This window comes from Sus scrofa, chromosome 10 (genome assembly GCF_054392235.1).
Source record: "Sus scrofa isolate SSC_HxYL_T2T_F1_AM1 chromosome 10, Sscrofa_HxYL_maternal_Yorkshire_Landrace_v2.0, whole genome shotgun sequence".
NCBI lineage: Eukaryota > Metazoa > Chordata > Mammalia > Artiodactyla > Suidae > Sus > Sus scrofa.
In genome coordinates, this window is record NC_139392.1 from 51985509 (window position 1) to 52004468 (window position 18960).

An 18960-nucleotide genomic window follows, 5' to 3' on the forward strand; every position below is an offset into this window, starting at 1 on the left:
GCGGCTCGGATCTGGCATTGCTGTGGCTGTGGTATAGACCAGCAGCTGTAACTCTGATTTGACCCCTAGCCTAGGAACTTCCATATGCCGCACCTACTGCCCCAAAGGCAAAAATAAATAAATAATAAAATATCCTGCTGTGCCCCTGTGGGTTCGTGTGTGGCACCCCAACACTAGTAGACTGTGACTGAGAAAGAGATCTATAATTTAAAATGTCTCAGAGTTCCTATCATGACTCAGTGGTTAATGAATCCGACTAGGAACCATGAGGTTGCGGGTTCAATCCCTGGCCTCAATCAGTGGGTTAAGGATCCGGCGTTGCCATGAGCTGTGCAACGAGGTTGAGGATGAGGCTTGGATCTGGGGTGGCTGTGGCCGTGGCCGGTGGCTACAGCCCCGATTAGCCCCCTAGCCTTGGAACCTCCATATGCTGCTGCCGATGCAGCCCTAGAAAAAGACAAAAAAATTTTTTTAAATTTAAGAAAATGTCTAAACCCACTGCAGAATTTCTCAAACTGGAAGCACTTAAATGTGTGTTCAATAACGTGGTGCAGCCCTAGAAAAAGACAAAAAAATTTTTTTAAATTTAAGAAAATGTCTAAACCCACTGCAGAATTTCTCAAACTGGAAGCACTTAAATGTGTGTTCAATAACGTATGTCTTCACACAGCTAAATGCCAGAGGATTCAGGATCCGTTTCCCCTGCACTCTGCGGCAATGTGACATTGGTCACATATATCTCACCAGCAGTCTGCTCTTGACAAGGGTGACCCTAAAGAGCTTCAGCTAGACAAATACCATAGATAGAGGATTGTATTTCCTAAACCAGAAATCCAGATATAAGGTTGAAAGAACTTGTAGACACAGAACCTAAACGTTGATCATGTTCTGCCCTGGAAATCTTAGACACATGGTCACTATCTATGAGAAACCCCAGTGCAAGACCAACCACCGAATCCAGGACCAGCTGAGTTTCACAGAGGCTGCAGAAATTCCTAAGTTTACCTATGCCTGCTTGTCCACAGCCTGCCCCAGGAGAAATTAAGTAGAACAGAAACATGCTTAAAAGACTAGGTGGTATGCATTGACCATAGGTTTCTACAAAACTGAAGCCAAGTCTTTTTCTTTTTCTTTCTTGGCAGCCCACAGAATATGAAAGTTCCCCTAGCCAAGGATCAAACAGAAGCACAGCAGCGACACCAGAAGCCACAGCAGTGACAGTGCCAGATCCTCAACCCACTGCACCACTTGGGAACTCCAAGCCATTTAATTCCATTTTCCTCATCCCTCACAATCTACCATTTACATACACACACACACACACACACACACAGAGGCACATCTCATTTGAGGGGCCTGGTAAATAGCTATAGCAAAACAAGTCTGAAAAAAGGGCATGGACTCCTGAAATGCCTAAAACATTTATAAATAGGTTTATTATATCAGCTCTTAAGAAATAGAGCCGAGGGAATTTTTTCAAGTGACAGCAATGTTCCATATTTTTATAGGGTTGTGGATAACAGATGGATAATAAGGTAAAACTCACCTAATCGGATTGATGAATAGGTTGTGATAGAGTAAAATGTTAACAGTAGAATCTAGGTAGTGGATATAAGAGTGTTCACTGGAAAAATCTTTCACCTTTTTGGGCAGGTTTAAAATTTTCCATGATAAAATGTTGGCAAATTATTAAATTTAAAAATTTAATTTAAAAAATGTGGGAGTTCCCGTCGTGGCTCAGTGGTTAACGAATTCAACTGGGAATCATGAGGTTGAGGGTTCGATCCCTGGCCTCGCTCAGTGGGTTAAGGATCTGGTGTTGCCGTGAGCTGTGGTGTAGGTCACAGACACCGCTCGGATCCTGCGTTGCTGTGGCTGTGGCGTAGGCCGGCAGCTGCAGCTCCAATTAGACCCCTGGCCTGGAAATCTCCATATGCCACGGGTGCAGCCCTAGAAAAGACAAAAAGCAAAAAAAATAAAAAAAATAAATAAAAAATAATTCCACCCTTAAGATCTGCACGACACCGTATGGTAATAATATCTTAAAAAAAAAAAAGTAAGAGAGCTGAAAAAGGAGAGGGTTAAAAACGTACTAGATGGAAAAAAATCTATCCCATCACGGCATGTCCTTGGGCACTAGCTGTCTTGAACAGATAAAAACTAACTTCGGCTGATGCAGCTACGGAGTGAGCTGCTTTCTTCCCTTCTGGGCTCAGACCCTCCTCTTTCTCTCTTCTTACCAAGAGTTGGCTGAGTCAGAAAACGCGAGAGCGGGTCTCTACTTTCCCGCAACATCTCGACCGCCTGAGCTGCGTACAAGCCGAGACTCACCGGCAAGGTGCCACACTCGTCCCCCGCGGCGGGTCTGGACCAGACGCAGCTCCGCCCCTGCCCAGTGCCCCGCCCCTGCGCAGTGTTCCGCCCCGCCCTGCCTATGCACCCCGCCCCCTGCCCCGTGCCCCGCCCCTTGCTCCTAGTTTGGCTGCAATCCCGCTCACAGACTGTCCCCAGCCGGTGCGACCTACGGGCGGGTAGTTCCTGGGCACGATGGCTTCGCCATTCGTGGCTCCGGTCACGCGGCAAGTCAGCGGTCGCGCCGCTCCAGCCTCAATTCCAAGCGGCCCCGAGAGTGAGCAGCCCCTGGCCGCCACCGTGGCCGAGATGCCCGTGCTGGACGCCTCCGGGAGGCGGGTGCTGTTCGGCTCGCTGTTCCGAGAGCGACGGGCTGTCGTGGTCTTTGTGCGGGTGAGCGCGGGCGGCGAGACAACCCGGAGCTGGGACCTCGCCCGCAGGCTGGGACGGAGGTTGCTTCCACGGCCCCAGCTAGGGGAAGTCCATCGGGTCCCTCAAAGGGTCCGGGGCCCGAGAGGGGAGACTGCTGGGCCTGGCCCTTCCCGTGATCATCCACTAGAGGCTTCTGGAATGCGAACTGCTCCTCTTGCTTCCTTGAACGGGAATAGAAAAGCAGCCCGCCAAGCCAAGGCCATTTTCTCAGCAAGCGAAGAGGCCTAGCAGGGACCGGGTGCGGCCTAATTTCAGTGCACTTTCGGGCGCTTCAGACTTTTTTTTTTTTTTTTCCTCTGACATCTTTTTCTACCTGCATGGGTGTTGCGTGAAGTAGTGTCACGCACAATAAAGTACTTGGTCCTTTCTGGATTCTGAAGTTGTTAGTTGCTAACTTGTCCTTTTTTGCCCATGTTGGGATTTCAGCATTTCCTGTGTTACATCTGCAAGGAATACGTAGAAGATCTGGCCAAAATCCCCAAGAGTTTCTTACAAGTAAGTTTCCTGAGCTTGAACAGCCGCGTGCCCGCTTCAGGGCAGCCTTGCGAAAGTCATCTGTCATTTATGAGGACTGCAATGGGATGAGGTGAGAGGAACGCGCCTCCTCTCCTTCGCAGACACAAACCCAGGCTATTGCCATTCCACACATCTCTCCAACGCCTCTAAAAGGGGGTCAGACGCGTTAGAAATCTATTTCGGGCCTTTTCATTCCTGCCTGATTATAAACATATTATCCATAATAATACTTTTGATGTTATTTAATAACTTGCTGTTCTCAAAAGTTGATTGATGACCAAAACCAAATGTTAGAAATTATTGCTGTTTCCTTCCCTTTATTTTTGCAATAAATAACACTCCAGGGGAGTTCCCGTCGTGGCGCAGTGGTTAACGAATCCGACTAGGAACCATGAGGTTGCGGGTTCGGTCCCTGCCCTTGCTCAGTGAGTTAACGATCTGGCGTTGCCGTGAGCTGTGGTGGAGGTTGCAGACGCGGCTCAGTTCCCGCGTTGCTGTGGCTCTGGCGTAGGCCAGTGGCTACAGCTCCGATTCGACCCCTAGCCTGGGAACCTCCATATGCCGCGGGAGCGGCCCAAAGAAATAGCAAAAAGACAAAAAAAAAAAAAAAAAAAAAAACAACACTCCAAATAATTGTTCATTATAGGAAAATACTAGTATATCTTAAAGGTAAACTTTTGTATTGTTAATGGAATGCACATTCCACATCCCTATGACAACCACACGCATGTGTATTTCTTCAGGCATATAAAAATTTGTCCCCAGATGAGGGTTTTTTTTTTGTCTTTTTAAGGCCTCACCTAGGGCATGAGGAGGTTCCCAAGCTAGGGGTCAAATCCGAGCTGTAGCTGCTGGCCTATGCCACAGCGACAGCAATGCTGGATCTGAGCCGCATCTGCCACCTACGCCACAGCTCATGGCAATGCTAGATCCCTAACCCACTGAGCAAAGCCAGGGATGGAACCTGGTCCTCATGGATACTAGTCAGATTCATTTCCCTGAGCTTTTGAGTGAAGGGGTTGGGTAGCTTTTGTAAACCTAAGATACATTTTTATCCGATCTTATCAATTGAAATGTGAAAGAATGAAATTGCTGATTAACCTTCCTTTTATTGTTTTTATTGTTGTTTAATGTACACCTTTGGGGAAAGTGTAGAGAAGTACTGACTATATTATTTTGCAATTCTTACTTAGCAAAGAGTCATCTGAGCATTTTAGTATACACTTCTTTACTTTGACTCACACAATTTTGATGTTTATACCATTCTTCTAGAAGCCTATAGGTGGCATTAGACTGGAGCAAAAGAGTTGGATTAGAGAAAGTTATATGAAATGTATAATTTCCAATAATATGTACATGTCTTTTTTCTCTCTGAAAGGAAGCAAACGTCACTCTTATAGTGATTGGACAGTCATCCTACCATCATATTGAGGTAAATATTTGGCAAATTGGGAAACTACAGGTTAAATCTCTTTCAGACATAAAAATCAGATTATTTGAAAAGAACAAAATAAGGCCATTTGCAGCACCATGGATGGAACCAGAGACTCTCATACTAAGTGAAGTAAGACAGAAAGAAAAAGATCCGGCGTTGCCATGAGCTGTGGTGTAGGTTGCAGACGCGGCTCAGATCCCGCATATGATATCACTTATATCTGAAATCCAATGTATGGCACAAATGAACCTATCTACAGAAAAGAAACAAAGTCATGGACATGGAGAAGAGACTTGTGGTTGCCAAGGGGGAGGAGGAGGGAGTGGGATGGACTGGGAGTTTGGGGTTAGTAGATGCAAACTCTTGCATTTGGAGTGGATAAGCAATGAGATCCTGCTGTATAGTACAGGGAACTGTATCCAGTCACTTGTGATGAAACATGATGGAGGATAATGTGAAAAAAAAAGAGCACATATATATGTATAACTGGGTCACTTTGCTGTACAGCAGAAATTGACAGATAATGGTAAATCAACTATAATAAAGTTTTAAATTATATTTTAAGCCACTAAATATAGATTAAATATGTTAAAATTAAGTCAGATGATCACTATTTTTCTCTCATTTCTTTTGATAAAAATTCCAGCTCTTCTTTTCTTTCAGCCTTTCTGCAAACTAACTGGGTATTCTCACGAAATCTATGTTGATCCTGAGAGAGAAATTTATAAAAGATTGGGAATGAAAAGAGGTGAAGAAATTGCCTCTTCAGGTAAGACATAGCATATCTCAAGTAGAAAAATTCATAGTTTAGTTCACATTTCACAGGCGTATATGCATAGGGGAACAAATGGTAAATTCATAAATCAGCCTGATTGTGGTTTTTTGCGGGGGGGCTTATTTTTATTTTGTTTTGGTTTTTGTTGCTGCACCCACAGCATGTGGAAGTGCTGGGCCAGAGATCAAACCCGTGCCACATCAGTGACAACACAGGATCTTTAACCTGCTGAGCCATGAGGAGACTCCAAATAAGCCTGCGTTTTATGATTCTAGTAAGCGTCCAGATTCATGAGACTCTAAAAAATTCATTTCCTGGATATAATGGTGTGGAAGGCTGTTGGTGAAATACTAAGTAAACGAAAAACACAAGTTGCAGAAGTGTTTTTAGTATGATTTCATTTTTGTGAAAATGAAAACCATTTTCATAAAGATCCATAGCATATAAGTGTGTGTATGATGAAAAATGTTTTAAAAGATATTGCAGCGGGAGTTCCCACTGTGGCTAAGTGGTAATGAACCCAACTAGTATCCATGAGGATGTAGCTTTGATCCCTGGCCTCGCTCAGTGGATTAAGGATCTAGCATTACCATGGGCTGTGGTACAGGTCGGCTCAGATCCCACATTGCCCAGGCTGTGGCATAGCTGCAGCTCTCATTCAACCCCTAGCCTGGGAACTTCCATATGCCAGTGGTACAGCCCTAAAAACAGCAAAATAAAAGTAAAATAAAAATAAAAGATATTGCAGTGTTTACCCCAAGGTGTGGGAATGAGAGAGTGGCTTTTGTATTTTTTGCAATGAAATTACTTTTTTAATTAAAAGTAAAATAATATTGCTTAAGTTGATATATCTTCATACCTTAACACCATGGCTTTGACTATTGTACTTTTTTTTTTTTTCTTTTTAGGGCCACACTCAAGGCATATGGAAGTTCCCAGGCTAGGGGTATAATCAGAGCAACAGCTGCCGGCCTACACCACAGCCACAGCAACGCCACATCCGAGGCACGTCTGCAACCTACACCACAGCTCACGCCAACGCCCGATCCTTAACCCACCAAGCAAGGCCAAGGATCAAACCCCCAACCTCATGGTTCCTAGTCTGATTCATTTCCACTGCACCATGGTGGGAACTCCAATACTCTTTTTTAATTGATGAAATCTTACTTTTCATTTAAAGCCTACTTCAAAGGGGCTCTTAAGAGCTCTTCAAGCTGAAGCAACTGCTTCGTCATTGTATTTAAGAATAGCTTGTACATTATTATATATGTATACTCCATTATTGCACTTAAGGTGGTCAGTAGTGTACTTAGTTGAAAAGTTTGTGTTTTATTCATCTATATATGGTCCACATTCTCTGCCCTTAGCACAATTCTTTATAATTAAGAGTATAACAAGCTTTAGGTGAGCTATTTATATGTATTTTAGGTAGAAGGAACTTGGCTTCTGAAATATCAAATAAGAGAACTCACCTTGAAATCAAATTATATATGGAGTTTCCATTGTGATGCAGCAGAAACAATCTGACTAGGATCCATGAGGATGTGGGTTTGATCCCTGGCCTTGCTCAGTGGGTCGAGGATGTAGCGTTGCCGTGAGCTGTGGTGTAGGTCGCAGATGTGGCTTGGATGCTGTGTGTTGCTGTGGCTGTGGCATGGGCCAGCAGCTGTAGCTCCAGCTTGACCCCTAGGCTGGGAACCTCTGTATGCCGCAGGTGCAACCCTAAAAAGCAAAAAAAAAAAAAAAAAAAAAAAAAAAGGAAGAAAAGAAAAAGAAATCAAATAATTTGGTCTCAATAAATGTTGAGAGTGACACCCATGGCACCCATGGTGTCAGATAGTCCTAGAAGGACTGTTAAAAGACACAGCCCAGGAGTTCCCTGGTGGCTCAGCGGGTTAAGGACCTGATGTTGTCCCTGCTGCAGTTCAGGTCACTGCCGTGGCGTGGGTTCCATCCCTGGCCTAGGAACTTCCACATGCCACAGGCATGAGCTGCCCTCCTACCCTCCTACCCCAGTCTGGCAAAAAAAAAAAAAAAAAAAAAAAGGCACAGCCCTGCCATCTCGATGCTTGTAATCAACTCTGGGAGACAGATGCAGTTGATTTTATGACAGTTTAGGGCTATAAAAGAATGTACACTGGCAATACCTATACTGCAAGAAATGTCTAATACCAGAGAGGCACTGGGAAAGAGGGATCCGGGAAGGTTTCATCGAGGTGATAACGTTTTTTACGTTAGCTGGAGGAAATAAGGTTGGGAATGGTCCAGCTGACAGAAAGTAGCACTTGCAAAAACACACAGGCACGAAAAAATGTGACTCTTGGAGAAGTACAGCTTGCTATGTCTGGCTGGAGTCCAGGAGCCAGTTGGGGGATTGGTGTGAGCCAAGAGGCAGGTTGTGGCCAATTCATGCCGAGTCTGGGAACATGCCAGGGAGTTTGGATTTGTTTTGAAGGTAATTGGGAAGTCATACAGGTAGTGGAGTGGAGAAGCGATGCAGTCATGTGGCCAGCGTGGAGCAGTCATTGGAACCTGCCAAACCAGAGCCACCGATATTCTTATAACAAGATTGTAGTAATGGCCAGAAAGAAATGACAGGGCCTGGAGCAGAGATGCAGAGGAGAGGACAGATCATGAAGCTACTTATGAGGTGGAGTTGACGTGATCCCTTTACTGATGTTTTCAGGTGGTTTTGTTTGTTTGTTTTTGCTTTTCAGGGCTGCACCCGTGGCATAGGGGAGTTCCCAGACTAGGGGTCAAATCGGAGTTAGAGCTGCCGGCCTTCACCGCAGCCACAGCAATGCAGGATCCGAGCCTCGTCTGTGACCTACACCACAGCCTGCAGCGCTGCCAGATCCTTAACCCCCTGAGCAAGGCCAGGGATTGAACCCGCATCCTCATGGATACTAGTTGGGTTCACAACCAGCTGAGCCACAACAGGAACTCCCTTACTGATGTTTTTAAAGAAAGCAACCTAAACCTTATTTATTTATTTATTTTGTCTTTTTAGGGCTGCACCCTCAGCATATGGAGGTTCTCAGGCTAGGGGTCGAGTCGGGGCTGTAGCCGCCAGACTACCCACAGCGACAGCAATGCCAGATCCAAGCCGCATCTGCAACCTACACTACAGCTCATGGCAACACCGGATCCTTAACCCAGAGCAAGGCTAGGGATTGAACCTGTGTCCTCATGGACACTAGTCAGATTTGTTTCTGCTGAGCTACGACAGGAACTCCAACTTTATTAAACCTAATGATGAGCTAGCATAAATACAGAGTTTTCTCTTTTTCCCCCTTTCTTTATTCTTTTATTTTATTTATTTTTTTATTTTTTGGTCTTTTGTCTTTTTAGGGCCGCACCAGTGGCATATGGAGGTTCTCAGGCTAGGGGTCAAATCGGAGATACAGCTGCTGGCCTACACCAGAGCCACAGCAATGCCAGATCCGAGCTGCGTCTGCAACCTACACCACTGCTCACAGCAATGCAGGATCCTTAACCCAACTGATCGAGGCCCGGGATCGAACCCACAACCTCAAGGTTCCTGGTCGGATTTGTTTCCACTGCGCCATGACGGGAACTCCTCCCCTTTCTTTTTGGTATAGGAAATTGCAAGAGTATAGATTGTGAACCTCCGTCTTTGGTGGATGTTTTCCTGTGCTGTGGCAGAGTCTCAGCAGGTGTAAGGTCTATTTATCATTTAGCACTTTAGATATAAACTGTGAGTTTCACTTTAGTAACACCTCACCACTCATTACCTCAGTAAAAATATGGAATGGCAAAGAAAGCAGAAGACTTTGAAGCAAAATATATATTCTTGTCATTATAAGAGTATATTCAAATCACTTAAACTCCTTTGATCTGTGTTAAAGTACCGTATTTCCAAACAGAAAATATTAGGTTCTTACAAAATAATTTTTGAAAATTCCTACCTGAAAAAGTGTGAATCTCAGAATCAGTCCTAGAATAATTCTACTTTAAAATTAGGACACTAAAAATAAGACATAATAATTTAAAATTAAAGGATCAGTTTATGAGGACAAAAAATAAGAAAAAAAGCTACTAGGAGTTCCCTGGTGGCCTAGCTGGTTAAGGATCTGGTGTTGTCACTGCTTTGGCTTGAGCTGCTGCTGTGGCATGGGTTCAGTCCCTGGCCTGGAAATTTTTGCATGCCACGGGCACAACCAAAAAAAAAAAAAAAAAAAAAAACTACTAAATTCAGGAAGATTTGGGTTTACCTAGTGTTTCACTTTGCCTAATTTGATAAGCCAATTTATAATATATCTGCAGTGATTCCTATAGACAGCAAATAAGTACAATGCAGAAAACATGCCTCTTATATACGTATTTAATCTAATGTTTTAAGTTAAAATTCAGGTCTTAAGTCCAAGAATCAAAGTAAAGAGGGAAAAAAAAAACAAAAAAAACAGGAGTTTTACACATAACTAAATTTTCTTTTCTTTTTTTTTTTTCTTTTTTTTTTTTTTTTGTCTTTTAGGCCCACACCCATGGCATATGGAAGTTCCCAGGCTAAGGGTGGAGTTGCATCTGCAGCTGCTAGCCTACACCACAGCCACAGCAATGCCAGATCTGAACTGCATCTGAGACCTATACCACATCTCATTGCAATACCGGCTCGTTAACCCACTAAGCGAGGCCAGGGATCAAGCCCAAGTCCTTATGGATACTAGCTGAGTTAGCTACCACTGAGCCACGACAGAAGCTCCCACATAACTAAATTTGTATTGGCAAAATTAGATTGTGCTTGAAAGCAAAAATTGTGAAATTTCAGGTTGTGGATCTTCTTCAATTGACTTTCTAAAATTTCAGAAATATTATTATAATTATTATTATTTGCTTTTTAGGTCCGCGCCCGTGACATGGAAATTCCCAGGCTAGGGGTCAAATCAGAGCTACAGCTGCTGGCCTGTGCCACAGCCACAGCAACACAGGATCCAAGCCACATCTGTGACCTACACCATAGCTCACGGCAATGCCAGATCCTTTAACCCACTGAGCAAGGCTAGGGATTGAACCTATGTCCTCACAGATCCTAGTTGAGTTAGTTAACCACCGAGCCACGACGGGAACTCCCTAAAATTTCAGAAATATTAAATGACCCTTCTTTGGACATAAGATAGCTTGCATTTATGAACACATTTTAGATAGGAGATCCTAGAAAACAGTAAACTTTAGTTTTTTATCCATGTCTCTAATGAACCTGGTATTTGTTTCTTGGTAAGATAAATGTTTATCTTAATATAAACGTGAAGGAAATAGAAGAGTTGGAGGAGTTCCCGTCGTGGCTCAGTGGTTAACAAATCCGACTAAGAACCATGAGGCTGCAGGTTTGATCCCTGGCCTTTCTCAGTGGGTTGGGGATCCGGCGTTGCTGTGAGCTGTGGTGTAGGTTGCAGACGCAGCTTGGATCCTGCATTGCTGTGGCTCTGGCATAGGCCGGTGGCTACAGCTCCGATTCGACCCCCAGCCTGGGAACCTCCATATGCTGCAGGAGCAGCCCAAGAAATGGCAAAAAGACAAAAAAAAAAAAAAAAAAAAAGAACAGTGGAGTCCAAGATTAAAGGAAAAAAAAAAGTGAAAGACATAAAAGAAGTTCCTGTTGTGGCTCAGAGGGTTAAGAACCTGACATAGTGTCCATGATGATGTGGGTTCCAACCCTGGCCTTGCCCAGTGGGTTAAAGGCATAGGTTGCAGCTGCATCTTGGATCCAGCATCGCTGTAGCTGTGGCATAGGCTGGCAGCTGCAGCTCCAATTCAACCCCTAGCCCTAGCCCTGGCCCAGGAACTACCATATGCCGCAGGTGCAGCCATAAAAAGAAAAAGAAAAAAGATATAAAAGGCAGAGGTAGGAGACTGAGTTTCTTTACTCAAAGGGAGTGGAAGTGGAATAAATAGGAAAACTGACAGCCAAGGGAAAATGGAGAGATAGCTGTAGTTGCTATTATTACAGCTAAACCTCAAAAGTTGGAGGGGTTTTTTTGGTTTTGTTGTCTTTTGTCTTTTTAGGGCCACACCCCCGGCATATGGAGATTCCCAGGCTAGGGGTCGAATTGGAGCCACAGCTGCCGACCTACCCACAGCCACAGTAATGCGGGATCCTAGCCATGTATGTGACCTATATCACAGCTCACGGCAATGCCAGATCCCTAACCCACTGAGCCAGGCCAGGGATTAAGCCCTCATTCTCATGGGTACTAGTCAGGTTCGTTAGCCATTGAGCCACAACAGGAACTCCTAAATCTCCAGGTCTTAATAGCATAACACGGGAAAAGGTTCGTTCTTTTTCTTTTACATTTCAAGAAGGGGTATGGATTGGGTGCTTCTCTAAGCCGCAATCCAGGGACACAGTAGGAAAGACTCAGGCCCCTTCCATCTTGGGGCTCTGCCATCTTCAGCCTAAGCTTCCAAGGATGTAGAAGGAACATGGAAAATTGAGCTTGGGAGGTTTTTATGCGGTGCCCTGGAAGTGGCACACATCATTTTATTCATTGGTTAGAGCTTAGGCATGTGCTATTCTAGACTGCCAAGAGGACTGGGACATGTTTAACTGTGGTCCCAGAAATAGGAAACTGGTATTTGACCAGCACATAACAGCCTGTGCCACAGTGTCTCTTGAAAAGAAATGTAGTCATCTATTAGTAGGTAAGAGACAAAACAAAATATAAATGGGGAATTTAAAATGAAAGCATGACCAGTTTGAGAAGGCTGTTGCTGCCATTTTTCTGTGGAAAACGAAAATGATCTGGGTCTGTTATCACTTCTTCCTTTAAAGCAGTAGTTCTCAACCAGGGACAGTTTTTGCCCCCGCCCGCCAGGGGGACCTTTGACATTGTCTGGAGACATTATTGACTGTCACGACTTGGTGAATGCTGCGGCATCTAGTAGGTGCAAAGATCAAGGACAATGTAATCAGCCTGCATTGCACAGGACAAAGAATTACCTGGTCTGAAACATCAGTAGTGAAAGGCTGAGAAACCATTCTTTGAAGGAAGAAGAAAAGTCAAAAGTAAGGAGTTCCCGTCGTGGTGCAGCGGAAATGAGTCTGACTAGGTTGCCAGATTCGATCTCTGGCCTCGATCAGTGAGTTAAGGATCTGGCGTTGCCGTGAGCTGTGGTGTAGGTCGCAGATGCAGCTCGGATCTGGTGTTGCTGTGACTGTGGTGTAGGCTGGCGGCAACAGCTCCGATTAGACCCCTAGCCTGGGAATCTCCATGTGCTGCAGGTGCGTCCCTAAAAAGACAAAAGACCAAAAAAAAAAAAAAAAAAAGTAAGATGACCCATAAGAAAGAAACTGTTTTGGAGTTTCCACTGTGGTGCCGTGGGATCGGTGGCATCTCTGCAGCACCCGGACGCAGGTTCAATCCCTGGCCTGGCACAGTGGGTTAAGGATCTGGCATTGCCACACCTGCGGCATAGGTCACAACTGCAGCTAGGATCTGATCGCTGGCCTGGAAAGTCCATATGCTGTGGGGGCAGCCAAAAAAAGAGAGTGTTTTCTAGAAGTACTAATGTTACCTTAATATCTAATCAAATATAAAATGTAACATCTAAAGACAGTTCTTAATATTTCAGGAAAGAGCCCTCATATAAAATCAAACATACTCTCAGGAAGCATTCGGAGCCTGTGGCGGGCAGTGACTGGCCCTCTTTTTGATTTTCAAGGAGACCCAGCTCAGCAAGGTGGAACAGTCATTTTAGGTCCAGGTAAGCCTCAAAGCCCCGTTTCAGCAGCACGCTTCTGGTGCTTTGTAGAAATCCACAGGCCATCCACTTCCTTCATAAAACAGCCACCATGTAAAAATAGGCCACTTGATATCATAGCAGCTGTGCTGTCATAGGGGACATCATTTGTTTTCAAATGCTTCTGTGTATCTTTGATGTCTGTTTACTGGATGTCATGTGGCCATCATTCCATGCCTGAGTGATTCCATGTATTTGGGATAAGGAAAGTCAGCAGGGGTTTGGTGACTTGTATATGGCTATAACACTCTAAAAATTTTAGTGGAGGTAAACATTAAAAAAAGAGAGAAAGGGAGTTCCAGTTGTGGCGCAGTGGTTAACGAATCCGACTAGGAACCATGAGGTTGCGGGTTCGGTCCCTGGCCTCTCTCAGTGGGTTAAGGATCCGGCGCTGCCACGAGCTGTGGTGTAGTTTGCAAACTTGGCTTGGATCCTGCTTTGCTGTGGCTCTGGTGTAGGCCAGCGGCTACAGCTCTGATTAGACCCCTAGCCTGGGAACGTCCATATGCCAAGGAAGCGGCCCTAGAAAAATGGCCAAAATACCAAAAAAAAAAAATAAATAAAAAATTAAGAATAAATAAATAAAATAAGAGAGAAAGCCATCAAGCATTCTTTTTTTTTTTTGTCTTTTTTTTTTTTGTCATTAGAAGGATCAACCTAGTTATTTATAGCTAACAAACCTAGCTAACTTGCTCAATGTCAGAAATCAAGTCAGCCCCAGGAACAGCTTATTCAAACAACAATGACCCTAAGCCACATCCTTTAAATAGCTTTATTGATCAGTTTGGACCACCTGAAATTCCTTTGGCTTCCCTCTGCTAAATGGTTGGGCATTGGATCTGTCTTGCAGTCAGGGACAAACACCCGTATGAAAGTGCCAAAACGCCTAAATCTCTATGCTGTAAACTGATTTTTCTTGGTACTTCATCTTTAAAACTGTCCACATGAGTAAGCATAGCTTCTATGAGATGTAAATTTAACATTTACTTTAATAAATTCCAAATGTCTTAAAAGAAGTCTTTATAAGGAGGATTTTTTTTTTTCTGTCTTTTTGCCTTTTCTAGGGCTGCACCTGTGGCACATGGAGGTTCCCAGGCTAGGGGTCTAATCTGAGCCGTAGATGCCGGCCTACACCACAACCACAGCAAAGCGGGATCCGAGCCTCGTCTGCAACCTACACCACAGCTCATGGCAATGCTGGATCTTTAATCCACTGAGTGAGGCCAGGGATCAAACCCGCAACCTCATTGTTCCTGGTCGGATTCGTTAACCACTGTGCCACAACGGGAACTCCTATAAGGAGGATTTTGATCAAGCATTATGACTTTTTGGCTTTTTGCAGCTGGAACACTATGGCTAGCTAAAATCTAAAATCTGTCATTTTATGTAATCTCCCTTTCCCTCCCTCTCACGAATTTACACGAGTTAGACTGGCCAAAAAAGAAGCCTTGCTTTATGAGAATGAGTCCTATAAATTAGCCCAGAATGACATTAAGCCATGTTTCTGAATGAATTTCCATTCTCAGACTTGTAAGGTATTATTTTTTGAGTCTCTCATCTCCAAATTTTGGCATCATTTGAGCACACATTCAGTTGTATAAGAATGCAAAGCACACAGCATCATTTAGGTGCCAAGTTGGGAACAGACTTAATAAGGAGAATATTTTGATACTACCTATTGGAGAAATTGTAGCTCCTTTAAGGAGAGAGCTGGGTTTACATATTTATACAAATCTATTATCACAGTTAAACAAGTATTTCATTTTGCCTTATTTGCTAATAAGTCAATTTATGATATTCAATCTAAAGCGATTACTGTAGACAGCAGATAAATACAATGCAGAAAACATGCCTCTTACAATGTTTACTTAATGTAATGTTTGAAGTTAAAATTCTGGCCTTGGAGTTCCCGTCATGGCTCAGTGGTTAACGAATCCGACTGGGAACCATGAGGTTGCAGGTTCAATCCCTGGACTTGCTCAGTGAGTTGAGATCTGGCGTTGCCGTGAGCTGTGGTGTAGGTTGCAGACGCGGCTCGGATCCCGAGTTGCTGTGGCCCTGGCGTAGGCCGACAGCTGCAACTCCAACTGGACCCCTGGCCTGGGAACCTCCGTGTGCTGCGGGAGCGGCCCTAGAAAAGGTAAAAAACAAGACAAAAAAAAAAAAAAAAAAAAAATTCTGGCCTTGAGTCCAAGAATCAAAGTAAACAGAACGTAAGACCATAAATGACGACTGTTTTATTTGAGCACATAAAAGGATTGTGAACATCTAAACGTATGTAACTTAATGCTATTATTTTTCAGCTTCTTTTGGTCTATGGTTCTAATGCAGTCAGCCTATTAAATCAGTGTTTGGGAGTGAATTTTTTTAAGGTAGTGATTTATTCCATTATCGCACTTAAGATCCAGATGGTGATTTTCCAGCTCGATATCTACATTAGTTCCATATTCTGCCTGTCTGTTTGACAACATATTTTATTGAATTACATTTAATAAAACCTAATAGAAGCTTATAATTTAAGGATCTTTCCCCTTGGATCTCATAAAACATTAAGTAGCACTCTGATTTAATGATAATTTTTGTCATGCTTTATTACCTTAATTAAAAATTATTATATCATTATATAGAGGATATTATGTACTCCAGGTAATTGGTTTTCCCCTTTGGACTAATTAAAAGTTGAAATGCTTCCTTGATTCTAGCAAGCACTAAATCTAATGAATAACACTGTATATCAACCTCTGTCTTTTATTCATATTCTCTTCTAGGTAACAATATCCATTTTATACATCGTGATAGGAATAGGTTGGATCACAAACCCATCAACTCTGTTTTACAGCTCGTAGGCGTTCAGCATGTGGACTTTTCAAGCCGACCTTCAGTTATCCACGTGTGACATTACAGACTCTGTTGCTTTCAAATGGACCTTGGGATGTGACCCAAAATATCGGAACGTAATAATATCCTTGTGCCGTGTCTAACTTGTTGACTCTTCCCAGCCTTTGAGGAGTTATGAAAACATAGAAAGATCATGTACCCACCAGCTGAGTAGCATGCTGAGAGGCATCAGTTGTCAAAATTGTGCTATCCATTTATAATTTTATAACTTTGAAAGGCTTGTTTTATAAAAACATTTTTGTAAAAAAATGAATTTTTTTTTCTTGGCCACAGCATGCAGTGACTTGATTTAGGATCTCTGTTCTCAGACCAGGGATTGAACCTGTGCCACAGTGGTGAAAGTGCTGAGTCGTAACCACCAGGGAACTCCAAAAAAATTAAATTTCATTTATACAAAATAAAACGTTAAAAACTATAAAATTGTAGCAGTTTCCTGGTAGCTCAGCAGGTTAAGGATGGGGCATTGTCACTGCTGTGGCATGGGTTCAATCCCTGGCAGGAACTTCCACGTGCCATGGATGTGGTCAAAAAAAAAAAGCTATAAAATTATATATACCATTTTTTATTTTATATTATGGTATATCCATTCAATGAACATTTTTTGGCCATTAAAAATCATAAATTTTTTTTTTTTTTTTGTCTTTTTGCTATTTTTTGGGCCGCTCCTGTGGCATATGGAGGTTCCCACACCAGGGGTCCAATTGGAGCTGTAGCCACCGGCCTACACCAGAGCCACAGCGATCAGAGCCGCGTCTGCAACCTACACCACAGCTCATGGCAACGCCAGATCCTCAACTCACTGAGCAAGGCCAGGGATCGAACCCACAACCTCATGGTTCCTAGTCGGATTCATTAACCACTACGCCACGATGGGAACTCCCAAAAATCATAAATTCTTATGAAGAACATATGAGGGGAGGAGTTCCCATTGTGGCTCAGTGGAAATGAACCCGACTAATGTCCATGAGAACATGAGTTCGATCCTTGGCCTCAGTGGGTTAAGGATCTGGCATTTCTGTGATGTAGGCCAGCAGCTGTAGCTCTGATTAGACCCCTAGCCTGGGAACCTCCATATGCTGTGGGTGTGGCCCTAAAAAGCAAAAAATAAAAGAAGAAAAGACAGGAAGTAAATCTACCAGAATATCACCATTAGGTATCTCTAGGTGGTAAGATTACAAGTTTTTTTTATTATATTTTCCATACTTTTCTATATTTCCCAACTATTCTGTAATGAACATGATTCATTTTTTTTTTGGCCAGGAAAAGGACTTTAAAAATTAAACCAAGAGGTGTTCCTGGCTGTGGCACAGCAGTTAAGGATCTGGAATTGTCTCTGTGGCGGCACAGGTTCGATCCCTGGCCCAGCACCCTTGGTTAAGGATCTGGCAGTGCTGCAGGTGCAGCATAGGTTGAAACTGCGGCTCAGATTTGATCCCTGGCCCAGGAACTTCGATATGCTGTGGGTGCAACCAAAAAAATTAAATGAAGAAAATATTCCTACATAGCAAGCTCCACAAAGGTGCAATTATTTATCTAGGCACAGTCCACGGGTTTCTATCCTAATCACTTTCCTTGGAGGAAATACAGCAGATTGAACCTTTATAGAGCCTGTGTTCATAGCACCTTGACCGCAGACCCACTATCATTTCACTGGGATTTTGTTGAGAGGGTGGGTTACTGGTAAAAAGAAACATATGTTTTAGATATTTAAGATACCTATTTAAAATATGATTACTGGAGTTGCTGTCATGGCTCATCAGAAAGGAATCTGACTAGTATCCATGAGGATGCAGGTTCTATCCATGGTCTTGCTCTATGGGTTAAGGATCTGGGGTTGCCGTGAGCTGTGGTGTAGGTTGCAGATGCGGCTCAGATCTGGGGTTGCTGTGGCTGTGGTGTAAACCAGCAGCTACAACTCCAGTCGACCCCTAGACTGGGAGCCTCCATATGCCGCAGTGGCAGCCCTAAAAAGACAAAAAATTTTAAAAATAAAATAAGATTACTATGCTTTTTTTTGAAAGAAAATTTTAAGAATTGTTTAAACTAAAGAAAAAAAACAACTTTGTAATTTAAATGTACACTGTGGTTTGGTTGTGGACAGCTTCTATTTCTCAGCCCCAAAGTGCTTTTAATTTAGTAGGCTATTGTCATCTTTTATTTTTCTAGAATTTTAATATGTTTAGTTGGGACATATCCCAGAAATTCTAATGAAAAGTACAGCAAGTTTGAAGTGTTAGTAATTTTTAACAAGTATAATTCTGCTTTGAACTTCTAATACTTTAATATCAAGCATATGGAGTCAGACACAAAAATATACATTTAAAATGTCCAAATATTTGAATATAATTGCATGTGTATATATATATATATATATATATATATGAAAAATCATGTTTTTAATCAATAAAATGAAATATCTCATACATTTAAAATTATTTTGTTAAAAAAAAAAAAGGAAGTTACCATCATGGCACAGCATAAACGAATCCGACTAGGAACCATGAGATTGCAGGTTCGATCCCTGGCCTCGCTCAGTAGGTTAAGGATCTGGCGTTGCCTTGAGCTGTGGTGTAGGTCGAAGATGAGGCTCGGATCTGGCGTTGCTGTGGCTGTGGTGTAGGCTGGCAGCAACAGCTCCGATTAGACCCCTAGCCTGGAAACCTCCATGTGCTGCTGGTGCAGCCCTAAAAGGACAAATGCCAAAAAAATAAATAAATAAAATTATTTTGTGCTTTTTTTTTATTGTAAGGAAGGACTAGTAGCCTGAATCCCTTTACTGCTTTTAAACTTGAAA

At 43.0% G+C, this 18960-nt stretch overlaps 1 protein-coding gene across 5 annotated transcripts; it reads left to right on the forward strand.

The window, feature by feature from the left end:
- The first annotated feature begins 2503 nt into the window (after positions 1–2503).
- Positions 2504–18589, forward strand: PRXL2C (peroxiredoxin like 2C). Of its 5 annotated transcripts, XR_014817650.1 has the most exons (7): positions 2504–2745; positions 3211–3279; positions 4679–4732; positions 5399–5504; positions 13101–13232; positions 16037–16827; positions 18107–18589. XR_014817650.1 is itself a non-coding variant. In XM_013980378.3 (6 exons), exons 1-6 carry the CDS (start codon positions 2548–2550, stop codon positions 16162–16164), a joined length of 702 nt encoding a protein of 233 aa, XP_013835832.2. In that variant the 5' UTR covers positions 2504–2547; the 3' UTR covers positions 16165–18589. The 5 variants fall into 5 exon arrangements, 3 of the variants coding, with proteins under 3 accessions (XP_013835832.2, XP_003130904.2, XP_003130905.2); XR_014817651.1 differs by having other exon boundaries at positions 2504–3022; positions 16037–18589; XM_013980378.3 differs by having other exon boundaries at positions 13086–13232; positions 16037–18589.
- The last annotated feature ends 371 nt before the right edge of the window (positions 18590–18960 follow it).